General features: G+C 42.0%; 1 protein-coding gene across 1 annotated transcript; it reads right to left on the bottom strand.

Annotated features, from left to right (window-relative positions):
• Positions 1–9,889: 9,889 nt before the first annotated feature.
• On the bottom strand, positions 9,890–19,476 carry LOC142471935 (uncharacterized). The gene is made up of 4 exons (XM_075578418.1): positions 19,410–19,476; positions 18,231–18,311; positions 17,523–17,825; positions 9,890–13,502 (listed from the first exon to the last, which is right to left on the bottom strand). The coding sequence occupies exons 1-4, from the start codon at positions 19,461–19,463 to the stop codon at positions 11,322–11,324; spliced, it is 2,619 nt and encodes an 872-aa protein (XP_075434533.1). The 5' UTR covers positions 19,464–19,476; the 3' UTR covers positions 9,890–11,321.
• Between the last annotated feature and the right edge of the window lie 982 nt (positions 19,477–20,458).

Raw genomic sequence — 20,458 nt, 5'->3', positions numbered from 1 at the left:
GTTTGTGCTCGCTCTGATTGGCTGTCATTGGCTGTCAAGCTCTCCCATTGGCTGATTGTGGGGCGGGCCTTGGCTGTGATTGGCTCTCATTGCCTGACTACGGGGCAGGCCTTGGCTCTCATTGGCTCTCACGGTCTCTGAGTGCAAGGCAGGGTGACGTCATGATATACACACAGAGAGAGGGGAGATACATATATGCCCAGAGCATGCACAAGCTGTGGAAACCTGGCATCACTCCAGAAAGCCTTGGAGAAGGTGAGAACCTGCCTGCTGCTGCTCTGTTGTGTTTCCAACTACAAGGTAAGTGCAGCCGCCCACTTCTCCTCCCCCCCCCCAGCAGGCAGGAAACAAAACTTAACTTTCTGAACTACCAATTGCACTGCAAGCACTTTGAACGCGAGGGGGGTGGGGGGAGGGAGCGGAGCTGTGAATGGGGGGGGGGGAATGGAGCTATGAACGGGGGGGAGAAACAGACCTGTGAGGGGGGAATCACAGATGTGAAGGGGGCGCCGGAACTGTTAAGGGGGGAATGGAGCTGTGAACGGGGGCGGGTGGAGCGCATTCATGTGCAGGGGGGGGCCCGGATTGCTGTGAACGGGGGAGAAACTGAGAGGGGGGAGAGAGGGGAATGGGAAGAGAGAGGAGGGGGAGCGGAGAGAGGGGGGAGCGGAGAGAGAGAGAGGGGGAGCGGAGAGAGAGAGGAGGAGCGGAGAGAGAGGGGGAGCAGGAAAATTAAATCCTGGGCAACGTCAGGTATATCAGCTAGTTTATATCTTTTTCATGCATTCCTCAATTTATATATTCCTGTAGATTTGCAAACATAGAGGAATTTTTCAAAGATGACAATTTTCTTTTTTTTCTCGTGTGTTGGTTATTTAGTATTTTTCATGGGATACAAACAAGAAGAGGGGTACATCATATTATAACTTTTGATTTACAGCATATTGGGCAGGGATGAGGTATGAGGGGAAAGACAAATAATACGTTAAAGGAAAGAAAACCATATTGAAGAAAATAAGGTAATGTTTGGACACATCAGCCCACTTGCAGCTCCACAAAGACATATAAAGAACCAATGGCCAAAACATGCTTTGCTACTGCTCTCCCTCTAATGTACTGTACCCCACAACATTAGATCTCCTCCCCATCTTCGTGGTATCAACCATGGCTTCCATACTGATGAGAATTTTGGAGGGGTTTCCCTCAGGAATACCATGATTTTTTTCATAGAGAGAATGTACCACACCCTACGCTTAATTGAATTGATATCGGAAATCTCTTGCTTATTCCACACAGTTGCAATGCAACATCTCATTGCTGGAATGATAAGTGAGGCAAGTTTCCCAGCACATTTTGTCAGGCCCTGTAGGGGTCTACAAAGCAAGGCAAACCAGGGGTCAGGGGAAGGGGCCTGCCCAACACCGTACCAACCAAAGTGAATATCTTTTCCATAGTGGTGCTATTATCGGGCATGTAACAGGGCTTATCACTGTTTGAGAGAAACTGCCTCTAAATCCAGCAGTGTGCTGGTTAATTGCACACAGGCAATCAACCAGACTCCACCTGACTGATTAGGACTTTTAGAAAAGCCTGAAGTGAGAAACAGGAGAGAGATTCCTTAGCTCACATTTGGGCTGACAAAAGGAGAGCAGAGAAGCCTGCACACAGACACTGTCTTGGGCAAAAAGGCTGTGCTGAGATCAAGACACCCAGACACCTACTGTATATTTCCTGGACACAGAGGACCAATGAACCTGCCAGAGACTGACATGGAGGGCCACCTGCTTGAGGTACTTCCTGAGACGTTGCTTGATTGCCTGGTAATGGGAATATCCCTCCAGTCCTGCAGATATCGTCTGGGAAAGTGTTAGCCCTTACAAAGGGATAGGGGTTTGTTATTTTGTTGTTTTTGTATGTTTTGCCTGTAGAAAGGAACAGGCTCAATAAAGACAGGAAATAATTGCACCCAAATCGGTCTCCATTATATGTACCTCTGCACACAACTCTTACAGGGTATAACCACCAAGTGTGTGTTAGGGATCCCGTTTGCCCACAGCCTCTGAAACATAGGGGAGATCTATCCCTGCTCATAGTGTGCAGCCTGGGGTCAGATACCACCTAAATAGCATCTTGTAAGAGTTTTCTTTGAGAATTGTGCAGATGTAATGAAAGTCTTTATTTATATAATGCATTAATGTACATAGCGCGTCACAGTAGTAATACACGTGACAATTATTTAAATAACAAATAATACAAATAACAGATCATGGGAATAAGTGCTTCAGACATAAAAGTAACATTTCGGAAGAGTAGTCCCTGCTCCGAAGAGCTTACAATCTAATTGGTGGGGAGAACGTACAGAGACAGTAGGAGGGCATTCTGGTAAGTGCATCTGCAAGGGGCAGGCTTTATGCACCATGTGTATAGTATTAGCAACTTTGCTATTCATATGCTTCTTTAAGCAAGAGTGTCTTAAGGTGGGTCTTAATGGTGGATAGAGAGGGTGCTAGTCGGGTATTGACGGGAATGGCATTCCAGAGGTGTGGGGCAGTCAGTGAGAAAGGTTTAAGGCGGGAAAGGACATTAGATACAATTGGGGTAGAGAGAAGACATCCTTGAGCAGAACACAAGGGTCGGGATGGGGCATTGAGAGAAATTAGGGCGGAGATGTAAGGTGGGGCAGAAGCTATAAATGTGAGGAGGAGAATTGAGTGTGAGATGTGGGATTTGATAGGAAACCAGGAGAGTGATTTCAGCAGGGGAGATGCTGAGTCAGATTTAGGAAAGAGTATAGTGATTCTGGCAGCAGCTTTTAAGATAGATTGCAGGGGAGGCAGGTGAGAGGCAGGTAGGCCAGATAGCAGGAGGTTACAGTAATCGAGACGAGAGAGAATGAGGGCCTGAGTCAGAGTTTTAGCAGTCGAGCAACAGAGGAAAGGGCATATCTATATAATATTGTGGAGGAAAAAGCGACAGGTTTTTAAAACGTTTTGAATGTGAGAGGAGAATGTGAGACCCCAAGGCAGCGTGCTTGGGCTACTGGGTGAATGATAGTACTTCCAACAGTAATGTAGGGCCAGGTTTGGGAGGAAGTATGAGGAGTTCTGTTTTTGCCATGTTAAGTTTAAATCAGCAGAGGGCCATCCAGGATGATATCGCAGAGAGACATTCAGAAACTTTGGTCTGTACAGCAGGTTCTAAAGTCGGGTTGAAAAGTAAATCTGTGTGTCATCAGCATAGAGGTGATATTTAAGCCCAAGAGATGTGATTATGTCACCTAGAGAAAGTGTATACAGAGAAAAGAGGAGAGGTCCCAGGACAGAGCCCTGGGGTACCCCCCACAGAAAGATCGATAGAGAAGGAGGAGGTGTTAGCAGAAGAGACACTGAAAGTACGATGGGAGAGGTAAGAGGAGATCCAGGATAGAGCTTTGTTAGAATACCAAGAGTATGAAGAATGTGAAGGAGAAGAGGATGATCAATGGTAACAAATGCTGCAGAGAGGTTGAGTAATATGAGCAGAGTGTTATGACCTCTGTCTTTGGCAGCATGTTCTGCACCGACACACTTTATTCGAGCAAATACCCAGTATGTACCTGGCAGATACCTGGAATGCGCCGCTCCTCACCTCTGACAAGCCCCGTTGTGTTTGCCTTCCCAGCCTGGGTTCATGCCTGGCTGACGGGCGGCTGATCTGTTAAATGATAATGATTAGGATTTAATAGGCTGCAATGCTTCACGTGTCTACCAGATGGCATAAATTCATGAATTGTAATGCAGTATATATATATATACTGTGCAGTATTGCAGCCAGCGGGAATAAAATGCTTCAATCCCTGCCTGGAAAATACCTCAATGCACTCGGGCAGAAAACAGTCACAAACCTCAATACACCCGGGTATACCCGAATTCGTGGGACTAGCCGAGCTCGAATAAAGTGTGTCGCCAGTGTAGGTCATTAGTTATTTTAGTAATGGCTGTTTCAGTGGAGTGAGCAGTGCGGAAGCCAGATTGTAGAGGGTCTAGGAGAGAATAGGTGTTGAGAAAATGGAGCAAGCGAGAGAATACAAGACATTTAGGAGTTTAAAGACAAAAGGCAGGAGGGAGACAGGTTGATAGTTGGAAAGACAGGTAGGGTCAAGCTTGCTGTTTATGAGTAATGGTATACTGTTGCATGTTTGAAGGAGGAGGGAAAGGTACCAGAGTAGAGGGAGGATTTAAAAATGTGTGTGAGCGTTGGGATTATAGTAGGAGCAAGAAGTTTTAGGAGACGGGAGAGAATGGGGTCAAAAGGGCAAGCGCTAGAGGGAGAAGAGGTGATCAGCAGTGACACATCCTACTCTGAGACTGCAAAAAAAGAGTCAAGGAAGGCAGGAGGAGAGTTAGGAAGCATAGTAGGATGGGAGGAGGAAACAGAGGGGATGTTCTGATGTATGGATTCCACTTTTTCCCTGAAATAGTCAGCAAAGTCCTGAGGTGAGATGGAGGGAGAAGAAGAGGCAGCTGAGGGTGGTTTGAATAGAGTGTCAAAGACAGAGAAGAGTCGGTATGGATTAGACTTGTTCGTGTTGATTAGTGAAGAAATTTGTTTTGTTTAGCCTGAGAGAGGGCAGAGTTGAAACAGGATAGCATCAATTTGTAGTGAAGGAAGCCTGCGAGAGTGTGAGATTTCCTCCAGAGGCATTCAGAGGAACGAATGGAGGAACGCATCATGCACGTGTAGGAATTTAGCCAGGGTCTGGGGTTAGAAGGGCGAGGATGGCAGAGAGAAAGTGGGGCATGTAGCTCAAGAGAGGGGGATAATGCAGTGTTGTAGTTCCTGACCACATTGTTAGGGTCTGGAGCAGAATTCAAGGAGCAAAGGGAGGAGCGTAAAGTGGAATCAAAGGCTAGTAGGTTAATAGAGCACAGGTTTCTGCAGAAATGAGTGGCAGATGGAGATGGAGAAGGGGAGAAGTGAGAGAGAGAAAAGGAGATGAGGTGATGGTCAGGGGAAGGGGGGAAATTGAGGAATCAGAGAGAGAAACGTTTTTAGTGAAAACCAGGTATAAGTAGTGGCCATCCTTATGGATGCTGGCTGCAGTTCACTGTTGAAGGCCAAAAGAAGAGGTTTGAGAGAGAAAGCGGGAAGCCCAAGGGAGAGAGGGGCCATCAATGCAGTTGAAGTCCCCAAGGAGAAGAACAGGGGAGTCTGAGGAGAAACAAACAGGGGAGAACCCCCGCTACAGCTTAGTATGTTGTACAATGATGGGAATGTGAGGTGCTTATGAGGCAAGAAGGCTATAACAACTGAAACGGAGAAAGAATCCCAATATATTAGCACTCTCTCACTAATCTTGAATGATAAATGTAAAATTAAAAATATTTTATTGAGAGAACTGTTAAAATAAAGGGTGTAAAAAGCCACTCTATATTATAGGATCACATAGATCCATCTCCATCTCTATAATAGGTGGTTAAACTATCACCCACCAGCTCTTTAGAATATCAGAGTTAGCGTTTACCATTGGTACACCCAGACTAGCCCTTGCATTTTGTCCTTGGTTCATGATTTCACATCCCCCCTATTTGTACCTTACAATTCCTTGGTAATTGGGTGTACAGTACCACACAGCAAGGCACAGTGCTTTATTACACAACACTGTATCAAGGAATTATTCCTCACCTGGGGGTCATAACACTCCTAGTGGTTTTCCAATGCGCCACTGCATTGCTTGTTTTTAAAGCCCTTTTATTTTATTTTTTAAACAATCTTTTTCCTTTATTGGGGACTTGTAGTAGAAATACAGAAAATAATGGCATTATATAATTAGCAGTGAAGTCATAGGCATATGACTGCGGGTTGTACAAGTCAATCCAATAAACCTTTTTCTTTGTTTTAGAGATAGGTAAAAGGTAAGACAAAGAAAGGGGGAGAGATGGGAAAGACAAAGAGAGAAGGGTGGGGGGGGTTTGGTGGGAGGTGGTGGTTCAGTCATCTCCGTTCCCATCTGTCCCGTTGGGGTTCAAGCTAGGGCCAGGATCTGAAGGAGCGGAGGAGCCCCGGCGCCTGGCCATAGTTCCCAGGTTTTGTAGAATTGGGGCATCTTCTGCTTTAACATAGCTGTGAGCCTTAAGCCCTTTTATTTTAATAGTTACCTCAATAAAATATTTTAAATTCTACATTTATCATCCAAGATTAGTGAGAGAGTGCTAATATATAGGAGTCTGAGGAGAGAAATAAAGAGAGCCAGGATTCAGAGTGAGATAGAAAGGCAGAAGGGGGATGAGTAGTGGTAGGCTGGTGATAGATGACCGCCACATGGACTGGGAGAGGAGAGAAGATCTGAAAAAACTTTTCTCTCTCTGATTTCTCCATTTCTCCTTTCCTCTCTCTGACCATCACCTCATCTCATTTTCTCTCTCTCTCGCTACTTCCCTAATCCATCTCCATCTACCCTTCGTTTCTGCAGAAACCTGCGCTCTATTAACCTACTAGCTTTTGATTTCACTTTATGCTCCTCCCGCTCCTCTCTCAGTTTTGCTCCAGCCCCTGACACCCTGGTCAGAAACTACAACTCTGCCTTATCCTCCTCTCTTGATTTACATGCCCGCTTTCTCTCTGCCGTCCTCGCCCTTCTAACCCCGGATCCTGGTTAAATTCCCACACGAGCATGCTGCGTTCCTCCACTCATTCCTCTGAATGCCTTTGGAGAAATCTCACACTCGCAGACTTCCTGCACTACAAATGGATGCTATCCTGTTTCAACTCTGCCCTCTCTCAGGCTTAACAAACCTACTTTTCTTCACTAACCAACACTCACAAGTCTAACCCACGCCAACTCTTCTCTGTCTTTGACTCTACTCAAACCACCCTCAGCTGCCTCTTCTTCTTCCTTCATCTCACCTCAAGACTTTGCTCTATTTTAAGGAAAAGGTGGAATCCATAAGTCAGAACATGCCCTCTGTTTCCTCCTCCCATCCTACACCGCTTCCTAACTCTCCTGTCTTCCTTGACTCTTTTTCTGCTGTCTCAGAGGAGGATATGTCACTGCTGATCTACTCATCTCCCTCAACCACTTGCCCTCTTGAACCTATTCCCTCCCATCTCCTAAAACCTCTTGCTCCTACTATTATCCCAACGCTCACACACATTTTTAATTAACTCCTCCCTCTACTCTGGTACATTCCCCTCCTCCTTCAAACATGCAACAGTATACTATTACTCAAAAACAGCAAGCTTGACCCTACCTTTATTTCTAACTATCGACCCGTCTCCCTCCTGCCTTTTGCCTCTAAACTCCTTGAACGTCTTGTATTCTCTCACTTGCTCCATTTTCTCAACACTTATTCTCTCCTAGACCCTCTACAATCTGGCTTCCGCACTGCTCACTCCACTGAAACAGCCCTCACTAAAATAACTAATGACCTCCATGCTGCCAAAGAAGAGGTAATAACACGCTGATCATATTACTTGACCTCTCTGCAGCATTTGACACCATGAACCACCCTCTTCTCCTTCACATTCTCCATTCTCTTGGTATTCGTAACAAAGCTCTATCCTGGATCTCCTCTTACCTCTCCCATCGTACTTTCAGTGTCTCTTCTGCTAACACCTCCTCCTCTATCGATCTCTTTTTGGGGGTACCCAAGGGCTCTGACCTGGGAACTCTTGTCTTTTCTCTATACACACTTTCTCTAGGTGACCTAATCACATCTCTTGGGTTTAAATATCACCTCTATGCTGATGACACACAAATTTACTTTTCAACCCCTGACCTTAGACCTGCTGTACAGACCAACGTTTCTGAATGTCTCTCTGCGATATCATCCTGGATGGCCCTCTGCCGACTTAAACATAACAAGGCAAAAACAGAGCTCCTCATACTTCCTCCCAAACCTGGCCCTACTACCTCCTTCCACATTACTGTTGGAAGTACTATCATTCACCCAATAGTCCAAGCACGCTGCCTAGGTGTCACACGACTCCTCTCTCACATTCTCCTCTCACATTCAAAATGTATCTAAAACATGTCGCTATTTCTCCACAATATTACAAAGTTACGCCCTTTCCTCTGTTGCTCGACTGCTAAAACTCTGACTCCGGCCCTCATTCTCCCCCGTCTCGATTACTGTAACCTCCTGCTGTTCTGCCTTCCTGCCTCTCACCTGTCTCCCCTACAATCTATCCTAAACGCTGCCGCCAGAATCACTCTACTCTTTCCGAAATCTTTCTCGGTGTCTCCCCTACTCAAATCACTTTCTGGCTTCCTTTCAAATCCCATATCTTGCACTCAATTCTCCTCCTCACTTTTAAAACTTTACACTCTTCTGCACCTCCCAATATCTCAGCCCTAATTTCTCGCTATGCACCATCCTGACTCTTGCATTCTGCTCTAGGATGCCTTCTCTCTACCCCCTTTGTAGCTAAAGCCCTCTCCCGCCTTAAACCTTGCTCACTGACTGCCCCACACCTCTGGAATGCTCTTCCCCTCAATACCTGACTAGCACCATCTTTAGCCACCTTTAAGACCCACCTTAAGACACACTTGCTTAAAGAAGCATATGAGTAGCACAGTGGCTAATACTATACACATGATACATAAATCTTCGCCCCCTGCAGACGCACTTACCAGAATGTCCTCCTACTGTCTCTGTACGTTCTTCCTACCTACCAATTAGATTGTAAGCTCTTCGGAGCAGGGACTGCTCTCCCGAAATGTTACTTTTATGTCTGAAGCACTTATTCCCATGGTCTGTTATTTGTATTATTTGTTATTTAAATGATTGTCACGTGTATTACTACTGTGAAGCACTATGTACATTAATGACGCTATATAAATAAAGACATACATACATACATATTAGAATGGTATGAATACTCAAATTGCTTTTAAATCAAATGTTCATAATGTAGGAAAGAAACTTTTTTTAGTAAAATTGTATATTTATTAAAATATATCATATTAATGTATTATACAATAAGGTAACATTTCATGTAAGCGCTATGTACATTAATGGCGCTATACAAATAAAGACATACAATACAATACAGAGTAAAAAAAACATTTTTGACATTATATATTCATAACAGCAATGATCTTCAGTATATAAAACAGAGAATTGGATTCTTCGAGATTATGCATTTGCTCACTGTAATTTTTTGATCCACTTCCCCATTTTTTGTGTTTTGTTCAATGAAATACTAGGGAGCTTTGAACGGAATCTTCTTAAAAGTACAATCCCACTGGAAATCAGCTTTTACTGTAGGTTTACTGTAGGCAAACATATTATATGAAAACATAGCTAATTTCTACGTACTATTCTTATCCACTCACATGTAAATAAAATAATTTTAAGCATTGCCACTTTACCAGGGAGTCCATGGCACCTACAGTGTTTCCTCCCATGCTTTTCTAAAGCTCGCTGTTTATTGATCTACAATATGTCACAGGTGAGGATAGTAACAGCATCAGACTGGAATTTCAGCTACTGTACATTCTGGAATAGTGTTCTAACATTGGAAGCAGGAACTTTTCACTGGGACTTTTTTCTAATGACTAAAATGCACAGAGTACAGTAGTTTAGAAAATGCCTGCAGGTATGTTGAGAAAATATAGAGTGATGCTGCACACCTCAAAATAGAAAAAACATACAATTACCGGTGCTCCAGTGTTTGCACGAAAGCCTGCATTCAGTCCTAGACAGATGAAAAAAGGAACAAAGGGCACTGCGGATTTAAGCAAATTTAACTCATTTATTGAGCCAACACGACGTTTCGACCATAGTGGTCTTTTTCAAGTGACAATGGCATGATCATGCCATTGTCACTTGAAAAAGACCACTATGGTCGAAACGTCGTGTTGGCTCAATAAATGAGTTAAATTTGCTTAAATCCGCAGTGCCCTTTGTTCCTTTTTTCATCTGCAGGTATGTTGAGGCATGTCCAGGATTATTTTTTCTTTGTGTAACAATAAAAGTGTTAGCCATTAGGCTAAAAGTGTCATGCCTTTTGAAAAACAAAGTTTACTTCAAGGCTTCTAGAAATACCTGTTATGAGTGAACATCAACATTTCAGACGTACTGTATGAGAAGCTTCAGCAATGTTATGGGACATAGAGAAATGTTGTCTCAAGTTGCCTATTTCTGACTTGTAGCATGTTTACTACATTCAGTGGTTTAGCTTATAGGATGGAAATGAATAACCTAAGCAACATGGATGCAACATGCAATATGTAATACATAATGATTAGACATCTCTCTTTGCTGTTATTTTGGGAACATATGGGATGGAGAATAACCAAAAATACCTGTAAGAGGTAGATTTGTATGTTAACCTATGTCAGCAAGATATTAAATAAGGCTATGGAATATCACAACCAGTGTGGCATTAAGAGCAGGGGTATGAACTGTATTACTGTAGATGAATTTGGCGTCTTGCAATTAGGAACTGAAATGTAAATTCCCCCCCACATGTACAACGTGTGAAATGTATTGTGGGAAAGATATAGTCTAAAGTATTTCATCACCAGAATAATAATAATGACATATACTTAGTTGATTGGCGTAAATGTGACAGTAGTGGTACGGTACAAAAAAGGAAAAAAAAAAGGTTTTAATTATACGCTGATGTCGCCAATGCAAAATTATAAAGAATTATCTATGCAGAACAAAGCACATTATAAAATATTTCATTGTCATGCACCTTTTTCTTGGTTTGATAAGTAATATTGCATGAAAAATCTCAGTCAGCAATTTTGCTTCCCTGATAACGTGTGTGATTTGGGTTTTTTGGTGGAGAGGGATGAGAGGGAGAGCGATCAAGTTAAGAGTGGTGAAACAAATGATACATGTGAACATACCTGAAAGAGTGATACCTGGGAAATATGGACATACTCCATATGTTCTTGCAAAATTTCCACTATGAATACTGGCCTAATTCTAGTCGATCCCATGCAGAAAGCATTATGCCTTCTGTACATATTTTACCTCCTGTGAGACATTTAAAATAAAGTACCAAATGAGGATCTCTATTTCTATTAGATCTAGCAAAATATGATGGTAAAAATATTTTAAGCAGGCAGTTTTTTGAAACAGTTATTTTGACAAAAAACACATGAACCCTTTCAGTGCTCAGTGGTTGTTGGGGACCACTCAAATACTATCAGAGTTTAAAACAATAACATTAACGAGTTTGAGGTATTGCCTTGGTTACTTCTTAGGCACAACAAGCTTACATTTTTTATTCCTTTCATAGTCATCATTAGAATATCATAGGGACAACTAGAGTATACTATGTAATGACCAGTGATTTTCTATTTTTTTTGTAACATAATTGCTGGCCTAATATCCATCTTGGCAATCATTGTCATTTCCAATGGCTTTACGTTGGTAACCATCAAACATCAATCTTCGGATATCAATATCAGAGATTATCGATTCTCTGCTAATATCTTCTGAACTTTGAGACTCACTGGATTGATTCTGCTTCTCCTGTTTTGATTCACTGCTTGCACTCTCTTTAGAACTGCTCTCATCCTCTTCTATAGTCATGTGTTCTTTGTCTGTTGATTCACTTCTCTCTTCAATAGAAATATCGTCAGGTTTTTCTTTGGAAACACTAGAGAACTCTGATGACTTGCTGGACGAGTTACTGTCATGTGATGAATTGTTTCTAAGCACAATGGACCTTATCTCATAAGATTTATTGACTTCTATTGACTCACTGCTACCTGCTTGTTTCAATGTAGTGTCTACTTCGTCTAATTTGCTGTCACTCTCTTTTGAACCAATCTGCTTAGAGCCTTCATCATACTTACTGTCATCAACTTCCTTAGGTTCACTGCTGCTGTCTTCTCTAGATTGACTATTATCTTGTATGGACTTGCTATCATCCTGTTTTAGGCTAATGTCAACTTCTAACGATGTACTTTTGCTGATTTCTATTGATTGTTTGTCTTTTTTTGATTGACTCATAGATTCCTTTTCCTTAGATAGTCTAGTGATTTCTTTTGAGTGACTTTCACTTTGCATTGATTGACTGGCATCTTCTGTTGACTTACTGACATCCTCCATTGATTGGGTGACATCCTCCTTGGACTGGTGGATATCTTCGTTTGAGTGGCTGGCATCTTCTTTTGAATCACTAACATCCTCCCTTGATTGGGTGACATCCTCCTTGGACTGGTGGATGTCTTCTTTTGAGTGGCTGGCATCTTCTTTTGACACACTAACACCCTCCCTTGATTGGGTGACATCCTCCGTTGACTGGTGGATATCTTCCTTTGAGTGGCTGGCATCTTCTTTTGACACACTAACATCCTCCCTTGATTGGGTGACATCCTCCGTTGACTGGTGGATATCTTCCTTTGAGCGGCTGGCATCTTCTTTTGACTCACTGACATCCTCACTTGATTGGGTGCCATCCTCTTTTGACTGGTGGATATCTTCGTTTGAGTAGCTGGTATTCTCTTTTGATTGAGTGACTTGTTCCTCTGATTGGCTGATATGTTCCTTTGACTGGTGGACATCTTCATTTGAGTGGCTGGTATCTTCATTTGATTGAGTGACATCTTCCATTGACTGGCTACCTTCTTTTGAGTGACTGTCTTCATTTGATATCTTTATAGTCTCTTCTGATTTGCTATTCAGGACTATTAATTTGCCATCACTGTTTTGCTGATTGTTTTCTAATGATTGCTTGCCCTCAGCAGATTTGCTACTATGTTCATGTAAATCACTGCTATCTGAGATTTTCTTGACTTTGATCTTAAGGCCTTTTGACTTTTTGTTAGTGTTATGTTTTCTTTTGTCTTTTGTTCCAGTCACTTCTTTTTCATTTGAGGAGCTGAGTGTAATGTCCCTATCAATGCTAGAATCACTGTTGGTATTGACTAATGTATATGAATCATCACTTTGCATTTCTTTATCATCAAATTCATAGCTATACTTGTGACTGATGGTGTTACTTTGACCTCTGTTATCAGTATCACCATTTCCTTTGCTGTCATTGCCACAATCAAAGTCCTCCTGACTTTCCCTGCTGTCTCTCACTTTGCCATCTGTATCATCTTCATATTCATCATCTACCCTCATGTGCTCCACTTTTCTGTTATTTCCATTTGTTTTCTCATTAGTATGGGCGTTTGCTAAATTTTTAGCATCATCCCCATCCTCATCAACATCATCCTCATCACTTTTTTCAGCATGGTGACCAATTCCAACATCAACATCATCAAGACTTACATCATCGTAATCAGCAAGATCATCCTCAATACCATTTTCTAGATGACTCTCTTCACTAAATAAATTATGTCCACTTTCATTATCCTCCTGATCCAAATCCTCATTCTGTTCACTTGTAGAAATATTTGCTTCTGTAATGCTTTCATGTTCTTTAGCCTTTTGATTTGATTCCCTGATGCTGATACCTCCTTCATCACTTGACTCTGTTGTGGTCGTAACGGTGTCTCTGCTGTCCGAGTGGACACTGCCATCACTCTTCAGGAGTTCATGTTCCATTTCCTATACAGTTTAAATAATTGAGAGTTACTTTTTAACTTGGGAAGTTGTTTTATGCCAAAATATATTCTTAATGCAGTTGGAAGGCATCATTGTGATACACTAGACTATATTGTACTAGAAGAGAGAAAATAACTTCTGCATTGCTTAAAAATCAGGGGATAAATGTTAGTTCTGAAGTGGAAGTAAGAATGTATAAAGGACATTACACTTGAAATATACAATTCGGTAAGAACAATGTTATTAATATTTTTATAGCGATAAAGGCCTTATTTCATCATGATCACATTTTTTTTTTATCTTGGCAATCTTACAAAAATACTTTTTTGCAATGAAATGCCACTTCTCATGTGTGTAGTAGATACATACAGTATTTGTTTTCTATATGAAATATGAGCCCAAAATGAGTCATGTAGTTTTGGATTTTTTTAATGTTATTTGTTCCTGTACCAAATTTAAACTTTCAGGAAAAATGTTATCAGACATTAAATATGAATTGAATTATACTGGTACTTTTAACTATGGTACAGATGTCGCCCCACTAGCACTCCCCATGACTGGGGGTTGCAGGGGAAGATGACCACGAGAAAAGCTTCCCGCCACAGCTGCAGTTTCCCCAGAAGCAATAGAAAGTGGCTATTTTTCCCCATGGCTCCGGGTAAATGACGTTGGGCTACATCTGTACAGTTACACTTTTGGTTTGGCCACATGTAGCTAGTGTTACCTTCCCCAAATCCACAGGGGGGGAAAGCATTTCCTGTGGCTCTGGGGAAGATGGAAGCAGTGGGCAGCTGAAGCAGCAGCTCAATGTTAAGCCGTGATTATACAAAAAAAACGTGCGTGGCGTCGGCCGGAGCGACGCAACGCGGCGCCAAAACAAATAGTATGCTTCCAAGCAAAGCGCATATACCTACCGTGATTGTCGCGCCGCTTGCTGCTGCAATGCGGGTGACAGTTGAAGAATTTTCTAAATTTGTTTTCTGGTTGCGACGGCCGCGTCACGTGACGCAGCCATCCAATCAAAAAGCAGATGTCAGCCTTGCCTCCCCTGCAGAAAAGGCTGTAGGCGGTGCAACTGCTACGGGGATAAATAAGACTGGGCTGCTATACTCACATACAAAAAATTATTTATTGGCACATTAAATATGTTGAAAATTCTTTTATAAAGAGCAAACATTGCGCGAAACACGTTAGAGGGGTTTTGTTGCCTTGCTGTTTCTTTTAATGTGCCAATAAAGCATTTTTTGTACGTGAATATAGCAGCCCAGTCTTATTTATCCCCGGAGCAGTTGCACCGCCTACAGCCTTTTCTACATTTATTCCATTTCGGCAGGAGCACGCTGACAGTACCACGAGGACACCCACGGAAAGGAGTGAGTACATTTTCATTCAACAAACACTCACTCTCATCATGCTTTCACATATGCAGAGCTAACATTGTTTGCCCTCAAGTTAGGGCTAGTTAACCTGCTAGTAGCGTTGTGGATTATCATACACTTTGTGATCTCAGTGTTGATTACTGACACCGTGGGACATTGCCTTTAAAATTGTATTATACTGTCATTGGGAACTTATTACAGAGACTGAGCTTAAAGTATACATCATCTGGATTGTCCTCATGGAAGCATCGCTAAGGGGGTCAATTACTCCCACCACCTGTATCTTGCATTGTCTCCCCTGCAGTCGCAAGCGGAGAAGAATGTGCTGGTGCACATGTTGCTCTGCGACGTCGCAAATGTGACTTCACAGGTGCGCGCGCACGCATTGTAGTGCGCTGCTATAATCGAGCCCTTAGCTTATTGGCTGTACACAGCTTTGTTCCCTGGAAGACAGGAAATGATGTGTCGAGTTCCACCCGGCATTCCCACGGGAAAGGTTACCCAGGCAACATCTGAAGGTACTAAGGAATCCCACAAAGCCGTGTTAGTCACCTCTCGCTAAAAGATTTGCCCTGCAGCCATTTGATAGCATTGCTGAGGGATTACCACCACATAGGAAATCCTATATTAAATTATCATATGTTATGGAATAAGATGATTCATTGTTAGCCGTGTATTATGATATCTTTTGATACAGTACCATGGGCTAACACAGTTGAGTGAAAACCCCTTTTGTTTACATTGGCAGTAGGGCCTGCAGAACTTTGCAAAGTAAACCTTGTGGCATTATTATAGCAATTCAAAACAATATATAGAGAAAACTGCCTTTGCCAAGTGTTTTTAAAGTTGCCATCCAAATGTAACAGTGGAGTTTTGTTTTCATAATATTCTAATTGAATGAAACATATTGTCCTCAGTGCCAGTGCAAACACTAGGCCACACAGGTGGTCGTCCAGGGCGGCACATTATGGGGTGCAGCGGAGCAGCACGGGAAGCTGAGAGCAGAGAGCACAGCAGGCTGCTTACCTCTGCTGCCATGCTCCCTAATGCAGGAGGACAGGCTCCTGCTACGGCTGCATGTTCTCCCTGCACTGACACTAGTGGGGTGGTGGTAAAAACAGGGAGGGGGTGGTAAAAATGGAGGGGAGGTAAAAACCTAGGGGTTCACTGTCTCCACCCACCCAGTCACTGTCATTCACCCACCCACTGTCATTCACCCACCCAGTCACTGACTCCCACCCACCCAGTCACTGTCATTCACCCACCCACTGTCATTCACCCACCCAGTCACTGTCTCCCACCCACCCAGTCACTGACTCCCACCCACCCAGTCACTGTCTCCCATCCACCCAGTCACTGTCTAACTGTCCCACCCACTGTCATTCACCCACTGTCATTCACCTACCCACTGTCATTCACCCACCCACCCACCGTCATTCACCCACCCATCCACTGTCATTCACCGAATCACCCACTGTCATTCATCCACCCATCCACCCATCCACGCACCCACTGTCATTCACCCATCAACCCACTGTCATTCACCCAAACTGTCATTCACCCACCCATCCATCCACCCGCTGTCATTCACCCACCCACTGTCATTCACCCACCCGCAGTCATTCACCCACCCACCCACAGTCATTCACCCACCCGCAGTCATTAACCCACCCGCAGTCATTCACCCACCCGCAGTCATTCACCCACCCGCAGTCATTCACTCACCCACTGTCATTCAATCCACTGTCATTCACCTACCCACCCGCTGTCATTCACCCACCCGCTGTCATTCACCCACCTGCTGTCATTCACCCACCCACTGTCATTCAACCCACTGTCATTCACCCACCCACCCACTGTCATTCACCCACCAACCGTCATTCACCCACCCACCCACTGTCATTCACCCACCCACCCACTGTCATTCATCCAAACCGTCATTCACCCACCCACCCACTGTCATTCACCCACCCACCCACTCTCATTCACCCACCCACCTACTCTCATTCACCCAACCACCAACCCACCATCATTCACCCACCGTCATTCACCCAACCCACTGTCATTCACCCACCCAGTCACTGTCATTCACCCACCCAGTCACTGTCATCCACCCACCCACTCACCCACCCAGGCAGGCAGTCACCTGTCTTTTGTTGAAAATATAAAAATAAACATGTTGCATTGTAATGTTTTTTTCTGTATCACAATAAGAAAACAGTTAAGTAAAAGTTGCGCGCTAGAAGATATTTTTTCGTGGTAGGTGCGCTATGGGTTCGGGGAGGGGGGCTGCTCCTTTCATTTGTCCCGGGCCCCATGATTTCTGTTGGCGGCCCTGACTAGGTAGCCTAGGGTGGCACATTTTGGGGGCTGGTGGCAGGTGATGGCGAAAGCACAACTCGTAGGAAGCCTGGATCAGTCACAGATCGGAGGAGGAAGCTCGCACTGCAGAGCAGGAGGGGTGCGTTTATCTGCTGTGCATTTTTTGGCTGCCAAACTGGGGGGGGGGGGGAGAGAATGCAATAGCCTTTGCTTTCTTGGTAAGACTGGTATTGCACTACACAGGTTTTGCACTTACTGTAGGAAACTGTAATAAATAACCTCAGGTTTATGTGACAGCAACAAGTAAAGTGCTTATACTCACTGGAGATTTGTTTTGGTCTTCATTGCTAACAAATTCATCATGTCCATCTTCATCTTTATGTTCATCAGAATCCTGATCTATGTTTGAATCAAGCCCATCTCCATTGATTTGCTCCTCATTACTCCTGCTGAGGACTTGAGTGGTAAGGCTGTGCTCACCATTGTCATTTCCATTAGAGATTTCCTCTTCAATGTCTACACTACCCATAGGAACCGAAATAAAATCTTGGTCACCATTGTCTTCATGTTCACCACTGCCAACATCTGCGTTTTGTTGAACAGCAAATTCTTCACTTGATTTATCCTGCAATATTTGTTAAAATAAAAAAAAAAAAAAGGAAACAGCTGGTTTGTAAATATTAACACAGATTTAATTACATGTAATATCGTTTCCCTGAATGTAATAAAGGTAGAATTCACGGGTACATGAACTCACATTAACAGATCGATCTGTAGATATGTAGAAATGTCCAAGTTTCCAAGTATATATCTACGGATTGTTTATATGTGTATATTTCAAGAATTTACGAGCTGATGATTTTCATAAGCAATACATTGTTTTCATGGTGCTAAATAAAACCATTTTTTTGTTTCTAAATATTGCAATCTATTGGAGAAAAAAAAAAAGTATTTAATTACATTAACTATTAAATGTAAAATTCCTTAAAAAAATGATGAAGACAGCACTGTATAAATAATATTCAGCTACCTGCTGTTCTGAGCTCTGAAGGCTGGATTCTGATGATGATGATGATGATGATGATGATGGTGATGATGATTGACGGTTTACCTAAAAAATACCAATACAAATTAAAAGAAGATTATTTTACGGCATTAAATATTAGTTAAATAAAGCGCAATACATTTTTTGATGTTGGAGTTTTAGATGACATGCCCATATACTGCAAATGAATAACAATTTACATTTTCTAGCGCAATGAAAGTTTGCTAATGTACAGTATAAAGCTGGGGTACTTTTAATGGACCCAGAACGGAGCTCTTCATAGATGTAAATACTGTGTTATTGAAACGTCTTCTCCATGTTGGTAAATGAATTAAGAGATCCCTGGGATGTTTTGAAAGCTCTGAACTCACGTTTGACACATTGACATCTTAAGATAAGACCTGTGAGTTTTGAAAGTTATGCAGACACTATTAAACATACAGTATGAAAAGGCTTTCTGTTGTTCCATTAAAATGTTTCACAGCCTCCAGCAAAGCTACATAAAAAAATTATCCGATCTGCAATAAAATTACAAGAAAGTCATTGTAATTTGGAGGAAAGATTAGCTTACTCTTTTCAGAGTAGCAATTGTTAAAAGACTTGCCAGATAATCTAGAAAGAATGTATTTGTTTGCATAGAAACTCAACTTTTTCTTATTACTATTTTTTAAGAAAAATATCTTAAAAAGCAATATTAACTGAATTTGATCAATGTAAGCAACAAAGAAAATCAATTAAGTAATTTTCAGTAAATGTCTTCAGACATACATGATCAAAATAAAATGTTTGTACCATTGTAGATACTCTGCACTGTGCATTTAATAATAAAAAAGAAAAATGTCGATTTTTAAAAATCTAGTCATCTAATTTTTTTCATATATTTTAATTGTTTAAAAGTACAATACTTTGTTACTTTAGACTGATTTAACAACACGTAAACTACTACACAGATTTAGTTTAGTTTCCTTAAAGAAATGCTTGCGGCTTACTTCAACATTTTCTGAGCTTTCCGACTGAGAATGTGGAACCTGTATAGGTTATATAATAAGTATGTACGCTTATTTATTTTATACAAGGCATGAGTGTATATCTTACAAGTAGTAAAGTATAAAAAAAAACTATACTTATTTAATATAAATGTTATCATTGAAATGTTCAACTTACAGGGAGACCCAAGGCCAAGCCAAAGAGGCAGATACATATAAGAACATCCTTCATTGTAGATTCCAATGCCTGTGATTAAAAATGGAAAGCATCAGAAACATGAAAAAGTTACTTAGTTACATAGTAGATGAGGTTGAAAAAAGACGTACGTCCATCAATTTCAACCTATGCTAAATTTAGACAACAGATACGTTATCCTAAATCTATATCTACTTATTGATCCAGAGGACAGCAAAAAAAAAAAACCCCAGTGATATATCATCCAATGATATCTCATAAGGGGAAAAATTAATTCCTTCCTGACTCCAAGAATTGGCAATCGGATTAATCCCTGGATCAACATCCTTCCAATGTATACTTATTTGGTATATCCCTGTATACCTTTCCTTTCTAAAAAGATGTCCAACCTTTTTTTGAACAAATCTATTGTATCTGCCACCACAGTCTCCATGAATTCCACATTTTAACTGCTCTTACTGTAAAGAACCCTTTCCTTTGTTGCTAGTGAAATCTCCTTTCCTCCAACATAAAGGGATGCCCCCGAGTCCTTTGTACTGCCCTTGGGATGAATAGTTCTTTTGAAAGCTCCCTGTACTGTCCCTGAATATATTTGTATATAGTTATCATATCCCCTCTTAGACGCCTCTTTTCTAATGTAAATAAATCTAATTTAGCTAGCCTCTCCTCATAAGTTAGATTGTCCATCCCCTTAATAAATGTGGTGGCTCTTCTCTGCACTCTCTCTAGTTCTAGAATGTATTTTCTAAGGAGTGGTGCCGAATCACAATGAAATCTACTAATTATAACACCCCACATTGGGGGTCAGAGCTCCAAATACTTACCTCTGGGAATTATCTGATAGTCACATTAAAAATCTTATGAATTGGATGACAGTGATATGATGTACACAATGTACTTAATGCAGCCTGGTAGGGGTTCCATTAGCAAGATAGAGTAGCAAGAAAATGGTATAATAAAGATATCCCTGTTCATGTGTAAGACATGCGTACTCTAGTCTAAGATATCCAAAATCGAATACGTTTGATAAA

Source organism: Ascaphus truei, chromosome 1, assembly GCF_040206685.1.
Source record: "Ascaphus truei isolate aAscTru1 chromosome 1, aAscTru1.hap1, whole genome shotgun sequence".
In the NCBI taxonomy this organism is placed as follows: domain Eukaryota; kingdom Metazoa; phylum Chordata; class Amphibia; order Anura; family Ascaphidae; genus Ascaphus; species Ascaphus truei.
This window is presented reverse-complemented; position numbering and strand designations above follow the sequence as displayed.

Excerpts from the sequence above, each read along its gene's own strand:
- LOC142471935 (XM_075578418.1), bottom strand. The coding sequence starts at position 19,463 with ATGAAGGATGTTCTTATATGTATCTGCCTCTTTGGCTTGGCCTTGGGT. Across the intron at positions 18,312-19,409 it reads GCTTGGCCTTGGGTCTCCCT|GTAAACCGTCAATCATCATC; the intron begins GTAAGTTGAACA and ends GGTATTTTTTAG. Across the intron at positions 13,503-17,522 it reads AAGACCAAAACAAATCTCCA|GAAATGGAACATGAACTCCT; the intron begins GTGAGTATAAGC and ends TAAACTGTATAG.